The sequence below is a fragment of the Ostrea edulis genome, chromosome 8, assembly GCF_947568905.1.
Source record: "Ostrea edulis chromosome 8, xbOstEdul1.1, whole genome shotgun sequence".
NCBI classification, from domain to species: domain Eukaryota; kingdom Metazoa; phylum Mollusca; class Bivalvia; order Ostreida; family Ostreidae; genus Ostrea; species Ostrea edulis.
The window spans coordinates 20,299,733-20,313,353 of record NC_079171.1 but is presented as its reverse complement, the minus strand read 5'-3'; the positions used below and the strand labels follow the sequence as shown (position 1 = coordinate 20,313,353).

Genomic DNA, 13,621 nt, shown 5'->3' with positions numbered 1-13,621 from the left:
ATCAATCGTCTGCACTTCGAGATCGATACACATGTGAACATGCCGGACAAGTTTACCCTGTTCCACGTATGTGTAGTTTTCTTCGACAGTGTATTCAAAACAGTTGATGAAATCCGCCAACATCAAACTAAATGCTACATGAAATATTTTGAAAATAGATCTACATTGTAGTATACCCCTACCATCTCACCTTTTTCGTCAGCAAAAGACAACTTATTGGTAAACGATTCTGAGCCACAGTAGAATAGAAATAAAGTTCTTGTTTTCGTGGATGATGCAGGATAACCTCCTCGGTCTCGAAATGTTGTTTGAAATATAAAAGTCTTGGTTAACGTCTCGGCTTGTGTATTTCAAAACAATATTTCTCGACATTGGACGCTATCCTGTAACATACACGAAAACGTTATCTTTATTTCTTAAAAAAAAACCCCGTACCAGTTCCATTGTATACAGCAATTCAAGTCATAACGACTCTAAGGAAGAATTATCATAACCTGGAATTCCACTAGATCATTTATGTGCGTTTATGTAGGATCCACCAACTCGTCCTCCACTGCTGTGCAAGCTTCCAGTTCCGGTGGTAATGGAATTAATGGATGTCCATCGTTTCCCAAGAACTGTGATTCTTCGTGTGTGACTCTGAATGACATGGGGTGTGTCGTCTGCTCATGTTCACGTAAGTTCTAGAGAAGCTGGAAATTTTGTACCATATTTCACGCCAGTTTTTTTCGTTTGCTTCGTAACCGGTTGGTCGTGAGTTCGAGTCCCTTCAAATCTAAGATTGATTGTATATTGTTTAACGTCCGTCTGAGGAATTTTTCACTGATGTGGATACGTCACCATTGCCGGTGATGGGCTGCAAAATTTAGGCCTATGCTCATCGTTTACGGCCTTTGAGAAGGGAGGGATCTTCATCGTGCCACACCTGCTGTGATAAGGGACCTCGGTTTTTGCGGTCTCATCTGAAGGACCGCCCCATTTAGTCGCCTCTTACGACAAGTAAGGGGTACTGAGGACCTATTCTAACCCGGATCCCCTCGGGAATCAAACGTAACATAGGTAGTGACTGCTCCTTCACCAAATGCTCGGGATTTAGAAGTGAGAATCACGGGTCTTTCGGATATGACATTAAAATCGGAGGTCTTGTGTCACGACATTCGTTTTCATATTAAAAAACCCTCACTGCTTCGACCGTAAGCGCTAGCATAGATCTAATTTTGTGGTACTTCACCTACAATTGGTGACGTCTCAATATGAGTGAAACATTCTCGACGAGACGTAAAACAAACAACAAATGAAACACACCCTTACTGATTGTTAGTTTTACTTTCTCTGATTTTTTAAACCTCTATAAGTGCAACATACATGTACAAATCGTATTAGGAAAATTGAACAGAATCTGCATTCAAAAATGCTATCAGTATGTAGAGTAATAATTCAAAGTATTTGTGTGATACATTGCAGATTCAAGCAACAACTCCTCACAGACAGGTGTGCATCAGATCGGAAATTACGTCAACACTCAGGGTCAGGGTTCAATGGGAAACGTAAATGGATGTCCTGCTTTGGATCCTAATTGCCCCTCTGAATGTACCTCCGTTGACAGACAAGGGTGTGTCCGTTGTTCCTGTCATTCAGGCAAGAAAGTTTTTCCCGTCATTTACAATCATTTCAGGATCACCATAATTGCTCTGAATCACTGGCAATTATGTCGCTTGGGTTCGAATTTACAATTAAAGAATAAAGGTATAGAATTGTAGGGTTCGCCGATGAAAAAAATGATAAAGTATTTGGTATTAAAATTCTACTCTGTATTCTATTATAATCACACATAATCAATCTACATTACCATCAAAGTTCATTCCGAAATTCCGTATACTTCCCAAGGTATGCAGAAATGAATTCAGAAGAATGCCCATTATTTTTTAGTTCAATTCTAACTGGGCCCTGACACTATACAACTATATGTTTGTGCTTAGCATAGAATGCGCAACATTAGCATTTTAAAGTTACCCCAATTCGTAAACTGAAGTCTGTAATAACTCCAAGTGATTAAAAATTGTAAAACCGTCTGCACTTTCACTTATCACAGCCATTATGACCGATGCCACTAACTACCCAAATCAACATCATCATCATAAATCGTCAAACACCTGTGTTAATGTGGTTTGGATAAGAATGGACATGATAAGATATGTGTATATTTATAAAGACTTGTTATTAGCATAATTTATGTACAATAAATGAATTATTATTGATAAATCTAAATCGTTATGGATCCTTTCAGCCTTTTGGAGGTAATTAGTAGCACCGGTCAAAATGGTATGGTAAGTGAAATTGCGGACGGTTTTACAATTTTCAGTCACTTCGAGCTATTACGGACTTCAGTTTATGAATTGGGGTACGAAATTCAACTTAGAAATGATATCTTATGTTGCACATTCTATGTAATAGCTTGTTGCAATGCTCAACCCTTCCGTTTAGTGGTACAGAAGTGTTGCATGATTATGTTTGATTATATTAGAATACAGAGTAGAATTTTATATCATTTGGTTTATTGGGTTTTTTCATGGGCGAACTCGTGTACCCTATATTTAGAGTTCTATATCTTTAGGCTTTAATGGTAAATTCAAACCCAAGCGACATAATTGCATGTGCTCTGAACCAATACCTCACTAAATTGGACAGCTGTACGTCACAGGAGCAGAAATGTAATTTGACAATGTATTTTGATGGTTTGTTGTTTATCTTAAAACAGGTGCTTTTGGGCACACAATTTCCTATCATTTTCCGAATGAAATAAGTATTGGCTGATGTATTTCATACGCAAGATCGCGACTACTTTTTCCGTCTTGGTTTTAATTTTTACTTTCCCCTTTCAAAGTCTCGCGAGACCCAGAGTATGCGAGAATTTGGGCATGTTCGTAAATAATACCAGTTCTGCAACTTTTGTCGTGATCGATTCACCCGATTTTAACAATGGTGCACTATCACTGCATTACATTAGACTGTAGAAATGATTCAAGAAAGAAACATAATACGCAGAAATATCCACAAATGATAGATTTTAATGGAAATGTGGTGGATTTTTTTCCCACTGCTGTCAGCTAGGAAATTCCCAAAGCCGAGAAGAGCTTACAAGTGTCAAAATATATAGCTTCGAGAGCTAAATTCAGGAGTTCATTTTTCCTGTATCCAGACGTTTTTACACACCTTTCTTTTAAAAGTGCTTTTAATTGCGGAAAGCACATGGATGTTAAATCGCCTTCCGATCCCATGTTTTGAATAAACAAAAAATGCCCAAGATCGACACGCTTTTCCGGACTTCTTTACAAGAGAGTTCCGCTAACTCAGTATTTACGATCTTACGTATTGTTCATGACAATCACAGCGATCATGAAGTCACTCTAGTTAAAAAGACAACGAAATAAATACGCATTGCTATCTGCACTACAAAATATTGGAAATAAGTTTTGATGGCAGGGGACAGTTTCTTTGTTCTGAAACATGTGTATAGGGGGTATACATCAAAGTCAGATTATGACAGAATAATGAAAAATCATATTTCCTGTAAATGTCAATACTTGTATTTCATATTGGTGTAGTTAATAAATTATGACCCTAAATTACATGTAATCTATAAATACTGGTGTTGGTGCACAAAACATGCTCTCAGCAGGCGCCCCTTTTTTGGTTTGATTTTCTCTCATTTGGGCTAATCCGCACCACCCCCACACCATCACAGTACCAAGCGTGGGGATTTAGACACTGTGCACAATCAAGAACCCCTATCTGCCCTTCTTAAAAATCTACTTTTCATATGGGACCATCCACCTTCCCTCTCAGCTACAGACCTTTTGCTGGACCATGCATATGTTTACAACGGAACTTCTTCAGCAACTGACCACGTGTCTTAGTTTCGTATTTGCACCCATCTATATGCTAGGAATCATGGTGACACCTACATGTTGTATATCAACCTTTTTATCAAGCACTCAGCTACATTTGATATACATCCTAAAATTATTGTATACATTTTTACATATGTAATATCACTTCAAATATGAGATATTTTCATTTTGACTGGGCTTATAGTGCATAGTGCGAAACTGTCCCCTGCTACCTTTCTAAAAAGTAGAAACAAAATAGTTATCAAACGTTTGTTAGTTTGTACTATGTTTTCACAAAACAGCTGCTACATGTAGTATACTGTATAAATAAATGTTGTCTGTTTTACTGTGGATACTAGGTTCCACTTCCTCGTCTTCATCACAGTCCGGATCTGTATCAAGCAGCAACGGTAAGTACAAATCTTTTAATAGGTGGATTCTTGTCATATCTACTGGAATCGTTATTTTGCATGTCAAGACATTAGAATATGATGCATTTTTGTTGTTGTAATTCTTGTTTATGTGAAGCTTAGATAACACACCAGAGAAAATTACTTGTATTATGGATTGAAACTTTCAATAATTTACCATACCAAGCAAAAAAAAAAAAAAAAAAAAAAAAAAAAAAAAAAAAAAAAAACCCACCAAACTATTCTAGTAAATAATTATCCGCGAAAAGAATCCAAATTCGTGCAGATCTGAAAAAAGAACGTGAAGACTCGTCCCTCGTGTCTTTATTATTATCAGGTTGTATTATTATATTGGGTGTCCTGGTTGTTGTTATTTTTGCTCTTCGATATCCCAGTCAGAAGTTTTCTCCATCTTACTATTTCCTTGCTTTTGACAAAATAGCTGGTGGGTGTCCCTCCATAGCAAAGAACTGCCAAATCAGCTGTCTCAATATCGACGCCAGCGGATGTGTTGTCTGCTCATGCGCAGCCAATTCAGCTAATACAGGTAATTATGAAATCCGGATAGAGCCATTTGGTTTCATTTAGTTATAAACGTATGTGGTACTAGTATCGTCAATTTCATCGCGCCAGAGCACAATAGTTTCCGTACGTTCCATTGCATAATTGCCATCAACCCACCAGTTAAGATTCACCGATACAGGTACATAGTTGTGTTTTATCAGTAACAATATGTGCCATTCAACATGAGTATACATGTAAACCAATACGATTTAACACTCTGCTAAACAATAAAAGTTTGAATGATATCTCTGAGAGATGCAACGAGACACCGTAACTTCATTCTTACATTAGATAGTACAGAATTTTGAGATAATCGTTTTTGTTGCATACTTATACTAAAATCAGTTGTAATTGTGTATTTGCTATTAACAGAGTAACGCAAAATATTGAATTCGTATCGAAATGATTGGATAAATAACATTGCTAAGAACTACTTTCGTTGCATTGTTTTTATCAGAGTATATCATTTCAATGAACAGTGTATTTTTTGTTTTTCAACTTTCTCGTAAAGTTTATCGTTCAAGCATTCCGACTTCAGCACGCGTATAGTGTAAATGTACACGTGTAATTTGACTTTGTGACTGTTATAATTATCGGCGACTTTAAGCTGCGCTTTAACAAAGCTGAATTCTTTTGAGATCTTCGATTTGCAGAAATTTTTTAATTTGATAACAAATATCTTTTAAATTTTTGCCGGCCTTTAGTTAATCGTTTTATGAAATACTTGTAAAGGTATCGGTGGATATGGCGCCACGTGCCCTCCCTATAAAGCAGACGACTGTGATGATGTGTGTAAAATGACCGACAGACATGGATGTCCCATTTGTGACTGCTCACAACACTGTAAGTTACTAGTACCTCAAAGACAGGTCTTTCGGTCACCAAAATAAAAGCTTCACAATTCCTCACCAATTGAAGTAAACTCAAACTCATAAAACAGAAATATACTTCCAATTTTCAACACAACGGAACCGCATTTCAAAAAGTGTGTTTGCAACATTTCTTCTGACCAATCATAGTGAGCCTTTCCACAACGCCATCTAACCCGAACAGCGGAGGAGTTCCGGGCGCAGGAGGATGCCCTTCGTTTGACTTTAGTAAATGTGATCCTGCATGTGTTTCGATGAATGACCGTGGATGTATGAGCTGCTCATGTCCAGGTAAGTACATCGACAACTTTTGTTTTTTAGTATATCCTGTAATTAAACACACCGACAAGTTGTGTTGTAATTAAGCACTTGGACAAGTTGTGTGTTTTAGTATGTCCTGTAATTAAGCACATGAGTTGCAATGATCATTTGTAATAAGGATACTCTCTTCTAGCAATTCCAGTGGCACCAACTGGTCAACCCACAACTCCAGGGCCGGGAACCAATGTTCCGGGAGCCGGGGGGTGTCCTCCATTTGATTTTAGTACATGTGACCCCAACTGTGTCGTCATGAACGGAGAAGGGTGTATGTCTTGTCATTGCGCCGGTAAAAGTGACATATATTCCTCGTACTTGTAACTTACTTCTTGGAATTAGAGAATAATCTAGCAAAACTGTCGACATGTCAACTTGTTGATGGACCTTAACGACTTTGTTTTACAGGAACAACGCATACGCCATCTGGGGGAAATTCCAGTAACACGCCAGGGACGGTAACCAGTGTCCCGGGTGCAGGTGGTTGTCCTTCTTTTGACTTTAGTACATGCGATCAGAAGTGTGTCACCATGAATGAGAAGGGTTGCTTATCCTGTATCTGTGCAGGTTGTCTGTTTTGATGTTTCCAACAAAATCACCCATACGGTGTTATAGAGACAACTTAACAAAACATAGCGTTACACACCACAGGTTTGGGCCCGTACTTTCCATTACACGTTTTGAGACGGTGTGTTGGCCCTAAATCGTAGTATGCAAAGATTAGTATTAGATAATTAGATAAGAGAATAACAGTCGACATATTTTTCTCGGATACTATAATTTAAATAATATTCAATATACTGTATGTTGTGTATGTTAGTGCCTATAGCGCCATCTGGAGGACAGTCCAATACATCAGGATCGGTGACGAGTGTCCCTGGAGCCGGTGGATGTCCCGCCTTTGATTTCAGTACATGTGATCCTAATTGTGTCGTCATGGACGCTCAAGGATGCATGTCATGCCATTGTGCAGGTAGATGTTTGACAATTATAGTTTACTTGAGCTATTTTACCGTGTATATATCAAGATCAGACTGTCTTTCAAAGACATCTGAAAGAATGCAATAATTATTAAACTTTTCAGTTGTGTTGCTTTCTAGGAACTACACAAGCGCCATCTGGAGGGAACAGCACATCAGGACCAGTAACTAGTGTCCCTGGAGCCGGTGGATGTCCCGCTTTTGATTTCAGTACATGTGACCCTAATTGTGTAGTCATGGACGCTCAAGGATGCATGTCATGCCATTGTGCTGGTGCGTAATATTCGGATGTAACATACTGTTTGAACCACATATATTTTCAAAGTTGGAAAAGATCACATAACTCAAATAAGTATACAGTACCGTTACTACATTGATAATATTTTTCAAACAGCAACAACTGCAGCGCCCTCTGGTGGTCATTCTAATAATTCATCAGGATCGGTAACCAGTGTTCCTGGCGCAGGGGGTTGTCCGTCGTTTGATTTTAGTTCCTGTGACCCGAACTGTGTTGTCATGAACGGCCAAGGCTGTCTCTCGTGCCAATGCAAAGGTTTTTATTCATAGAAGTTATGCATGGGGAATATTTGGGAAGTTTATTATCAATTGATGTCAAACTTAGGTCCAACAGGTAGCACAGGTAACATATTTACGTCAGCGGCAGTGATTTGAAGTCTGGAAGCAGGGTGGAGTCCGACTTTTGATTTCAGCACATGTCACAGCTGTGTCGGATAAGGTTGCATGCCATGCAAATGTAAAAATAGATTTATAGACAATAGTCTGCATTAGGATTTTTGTGAATTGTGATATATTTTTACTGTGACTGTAAAAGTTTACTGTAAAATTTGGTTGGCGATCAATGCACAATTAATCAAGAAAACAATGCACAATTAATCAAGAATATATCAAATCATTAAATATTTCCCTTTGCATTAATTCTTATGTATTTTTGACAACACACCATCTTCCATGAAATAGCAACTACTACCGCACCTAATGGTGGCCAGACAACAACGGCAGGGAGAGTGACGAGTGTCCCAGGAGCAGGGGGATGTCCGTCTTTTGATTTTAGTACATGTGACCCCAGCTGTGTCGTCATGGATGGACAGGGCTGCATGTCATGCCAATGCAAATGTAAGAATAAGTTGACAACATTCGCCATGATACCAGATGGTTGCATGACACTAGTAGACTTTTACTCCAGACCAATTTCCTTACGTCATTCATGTTAGAATTCGCTGTAATACTACCCCGAAACTTGACATTTAGCTCTCTTACATCCTGTAGTTTTTCTAATATAAATCTTCCTGCAGCAACTACAATTTCGCCCTCTGGAGGACAGAAAACGACGGCAGGAGGCGCGACTAGTATTCCAGGAGCAGGGGGATGTCCGTCTTTTGATTTTAGTACATGTGACCCCAGCTGTGTCGTCATGGATGGACAGGGCTGCATGTCATGTCAATGCAAATGTAAGACACAGATGTAGCGATTGTCCTAATGCATATTAAGGATTTATAAAGATTGTAAATAAGTTATAGGCACGTAAGGTACAAGAACTCCTTTCTATAACAGCTACAACAAAAGCGCCGTCTAGACAGACTACTCCACTGCCAGGAACAAACGTCATCCCAGGTGCCGGTGGATGTCCTTCTTTTGACTTCAGCACATGTGATCCAAATTGTGTCGTCATGAATGCTCAGGGATGTCTAACATGTTCCTGTGCTGGTAGTGTACCATTTTTCGATACATTGAATTACTGGAGAATTTCATAATTCATAGAAATTTTATCATTTGAGATAATTTCAAAACAACTCTAATTAGATATTCATTACTATCACAAGCAACTGCTACTGCTGCCCATGGATCCACCACACCATCTGCGACGTCAGTTCCGGGAGCAGGCGGGTGCCCCTCATTCGATTTTAGCAAATGTAATCCAAATTGTGTTGTCATGAATACTCAAGGCTGCATGACCTGTTCATGTGCAAGTAAGCAATTTTAGCTTATATGAGTTGATTAAGGTAATGGTAATTTTAGAGTTTTTGTTCTGGCAATCTGTGCATCTGACTTTTTCTTTATTTGATCAGCGTCAGTTCATACGTCACTGAACTTGTCACATCCCTGTACTTAACGTGTCGTTGAATGAATACAAAGTACAGGAAACGTGTTCATTAAGCATTGCTATATCTGTCTGTCCTGTTCTCCATTTTATATTCTTTATAGGAGTTAAGACCTTGGTCACTTTGTTATCTTCATATTTTTCATTCATATCAAATTCGTCATGTTTGACATTTAGCAACGCCAGTTCCTACCAGTGGAAACCAAAGTGGAAAGCTGACCCCTGCCCCGACACAACCCTCCACCACAAAAACAACGCCTCCACCCACCACACCACGACCAGCAACCACCACCACGCCGCCAACTACCACAACTTCCGCTGGAATAACTTGTCCTCCGATTCGGTGTACATATCCATGCGACGTGGGCGTGGCATTTAATCCCCAGGGCTGCCCTATTTGTAAATGTAGATCTACAACAACTTCTCCGTAATTTGTTATGTTACAATTAAATTTTGACAACAAAATAAACTTCTTCAACATCCATTCCACAAAATTTAATAGATAATGGTATACATGCATAGGGTACGTGTACATTAATCTAGATGAAACAAATATTAAATGTAAAATTTTGTTCTATGTTGATCTAGAGATCAGAGCTCGTCCTTTGTGTTGTCGAGTTCTCGGAGATCCGGTTGCAGTATTCTCGTTGCGCCTACATTAAAGTCTTTTTTAACAGATATTTCATAATCAAAATCAAGGTATTCACGCTTTCTGACGTCATAGGTAGGCCATGTGACTGGTACCGCTTCCGAGTTTGGATCTCTGGAAAAAAAACCGCGAGAACTCCATGATCTCAGTAACTCATGTGTAACATTAAAAACCACTGCCATTTTAAAGGCGGCGCTAAATCATCTTTAATATTTCTTTGATTTGACTTTATTAGTGCACAACTAAGATAGTTTTCAAATAAACTCCCCTCAACTCCGTTTAATTGTTTGCTAGCAATTATAAATTGTTTGAGAGACTTCATGTTGATGACCTTGTGATTACCTGTACACTTCCTATATCCATTTCATGCAAATCTAATATATACGATAAGAATCTTATATGCAAGTGTTCTACCATTAATGAAATTGAGATGCACATCCGAATTATGGGAGTGGTAGTTCGGAAAATGGCGAAATTTGAACATAAAATGTTTTTTTCCTGCCTTCAATGATCTCAAATATCGAGGACTGTGCAACCTTGGGTTGTAATATACTATGTTATACTTGCCCAGTTTTGGCGAAGTTTGTCAGGTAGCGGATGATTTTCATACTGAGTTCGTCGTGGCGTTCTTCCGTGTGATTGTATACCGGTAGGCTGGGCATATCGAACAGATGATAGAGGTCGTCTGCGTGACCCGCTCCCCTGAACCACGGTGGGGGAGGAGGTCCAAAAGGAAGTGGGCTTGCAGCAGACAAAACATAATTGTAGGTTTTCCGATCTGCATTATTTCTGGCATGCGCAATCAGAGCGCTGGTTGCGGTGGCAACCATCACAGTATCTCCGTAGAAGTCGGTAGCTCGATTACTTTGGTCGTCGTCGCCTTTGTCTGAGGTGTAAAACTCGCACAGTTTTTTGCTCATTTCCGGTTTGTTGCCATACAACTCATCAATAAGTCCGGGAATTATTACGTCACAGAGAACGTGCTTGGGAATCTTATCCTCAACAGAAAAATTAAAAGCCTCTTGGAATGGCGGCAGTAATGTGAAATACAACAACGATCCTTCCGCACTGGTAGTTCCCGACATAAAATCCAGAGATCTGAAGAACTTGCTCTCCGCAGAATCCGCGTCATGCATCGTCTCGTACAACATGCTTTTGATTAATTCATCATCTTTGGTAGGTCCCAACAGCATTTCTACTGTAAAGTTATCTGTTTTCATGAAATCATAAATATTCAAAGCATCTAAAATATCTTTAGCCTCAAGTTTTTGTAGACAAGCAAGGAACTCTGCTTTGTTGTGCATGCCACATCCCGTCTTTTCGGAAACCCTCTGGTTGACTTTATCTATGTCGTTGTCGTTTGTAATGACCTGCCTATTTACTACACCACTCATGGAGATTGCTCTTTGAAACATTCCCCTGTTGGCTGGTAACAAAGTCTGAAAATGGACACTCATTCCGCCTGCAGATTCACCAAAAATAGTTACTGAATCGGGATTTCCACCAAACGCTGCGATATTGTCGTGTACCCAGCGCAGAGCCATCGCTTGATCCCAGAGTCCATAGTTACCCTTAGCGATAGGGTCATGTAAATTCAAAAAGCCAAATAGCCCAAGTCTGTAATTGATTGCTACCACTATGACGTCACCATGTGCTGCTAGTCTTCGGGCATCTGTCTCACCCCCAGAGCCTATAACAAACCCGCCCCCATGAATCCACACCATAACAGATAAACTCCGGTCACGTGCCACCTCGCCCGGGACATACACATTCAGTTGGAGACAATCTTCGGAATATTCTGGCCTGTTTTCTAAATCCAGTCCAATGTCTTGTTGCATGCATGCCGGTCCTCGGCTGTCGGCAATCCCCTGGATCTCCGTCCATTTACCAATTGGCTCGGGCTTACGAAATCGGAGATCGCCTAAAGGGGGCGCTGCAAACGGAATTTTGATGAATCGATAGACAGACAGACCATTACTTACAAGGTCTTGGTAACCTCTGACTGGACCAGATGGAGTTTCTATGACAACTGACTCACCGTCATCACAATAACCGGAAGCTGTCAGTGTGATGAGAATTAAACTAGTACGGAGATCCATGTCTGAAATGAACGAATGCATCAGTATTACCTTTAATTTGTTTATCAGGGTATATAATATTAATCAAGAATTTATTATACCTCCACCAGAGAAGGTGATTTTTTTTTTTATAAATATTTATCTATTTCAATGTTTCCCACTCTTTTGGGGAATTATATGTCAATACTTTCTATATAGCTATCTGTCCAAGTTCCCACACACACCTATAAAAACACATGTCATTTTTCTACACGTGGTGTTATCGAACACATCCCTTGCTTCATTAGCTTTTGAAGTCGTATCTCAAAGTTGAAGATCATTTCGGATTTATCGACCTTCACCTTTACCTTTCAAAGGTCAAGGTAATTCTGGATTTATGATTTGAAACTTATCAAATATTTTATAATAAGGATAAGATTCTAATTACTTGCTGCTGTTGCAAATAGGGTCGGTGATGACTCAAAAGCAATCCCGAATGAGAAATATCTACATGTCATCCAACTTATAGATATATATATATGTTTCAAAAGTCTTGACAATAAGAACTAAGGTTGCTCGTATGTTTATGTCCGTGTCATTAATTTCATAGAAATCTTCTTTCCTTTCATATATGTACCAAATAAATTTTAATTCATAAATACGAATTGAACTATCAATATTTAAGATGTGTAGCAGGGATATATTAAATATATATACCCCCGGTATATCAATATTTTAAAATGCATTTATAAAGTTTTAATGCTCTTAGAGTTTCAACGGATTTGAATGACAAGGTTTGCACAGTTTGGGTTCCGTCAAAGGAACGATCAGTCTTCTTACACAGCGGACCGGAATGTCGGGAGAGCCAAGAGATTTAGCAATGAATTGAGTTATTCATTGATGATCACGTGATGTCGACAGAGAGCGTGCTCAAGGACTGCTAATGTCCTTCCCCCTTAACTTTTCAGATTTTGTTTACAATATTTGTAAGTATTGTAAGCATAAACTGGCCCAGGAGTTAAATGCTCTTTTAACCTTTATAACCTTTGAATGGGTCAAGATAAACCACGTGGTGAGGAGAACAGTAACGTTAGTAGGAATACCGGCAAGACGTCTTAAGCCCAGCTTTGTTGTTTTAAAGTAAACAGAAATTTGCTGAATAAAGGAAAAATTGATAAGCAAATAAAACCGCTGGAGTTTAACAAGTGCATGAAAGAATGAAATACAAAATTTCCCAAAACCTATACAATGTACACCTTGATAGATAAACAGTGTAAATCTGTAGTCTTATTCGATTTATTTTATGGTGATATAATAAATTTACACTTTGCAGAATTTTAGAATGCCTAAATCAAATAAGATGTAAATACAAGGAATCAAAATTAGATTCCTAGATAAGACCTATACAGATGTACTATACACCATTATCTCCGGGACCAGCTTTAAACAAACAAGAACAGCGACACCTATAAGATAAGCTGCTCTTCTTTCTTTTTTGCCGTGGTAATTTGTTGTTTCTTTGATTGAAATTTATATCATTTCTCTATATCCCCCTGCAATCAAAATTTCCAAAGAGTAACTGGGCGCTTAGATCCGCCTAGCAAACTTCTGCAGATTATTTCGGTCAACTTGGACAATCGATATGCAAAATACCATTATCTTACCTTAGTCGTTTTACGCCTGTCCTCCATGCACGTCCAAGAGAAGGAGAGACAACAGAATTGACATTCTACTTTTTGTTTGCATTTCAGGAATAGATTGATTTAAA

At 38.8% G+C, this 13,621-nt stretch overlaps 1 protein-coding gene and 1 pseudogene across 1 annotated transcript; one reads left to right on the top strand and one right to left on the bottom strand.

Annotated features, from left to right (window-relative positions):
• Positions 1 to 9,631, top strand: part of LOC125662914 (laminin-like protein epi-1) — a 14,593-nt pseudogene extending 4,962 nt beyond the window's left edge.
• LOC125661621 (liver carboxylesterase 1F-like) lies at positions 9,628 to 13,621 on the bottom strand. Its single transcript, XM_048893692.2, has 3 exons — positions 13,518 to 13,621; positions 10,364 to 11,897; positions 9,628 to 9,910 (listed from the first exon to the last, which is right to left on the bottom strand). The coding sequence occupies exons 2-3, from the start codon at positions 11,893 to 11,895 to the stop codon at positions 9,739 to 9,741; spliced, it is 1,704 nt and encodes a 567-aa protein (XP_048749649.2). The 5' UTR covers positions 11,896 to 11,897; positions 13,518 to 13,621; the 3' UTR covers positions 9,628 to 9,738.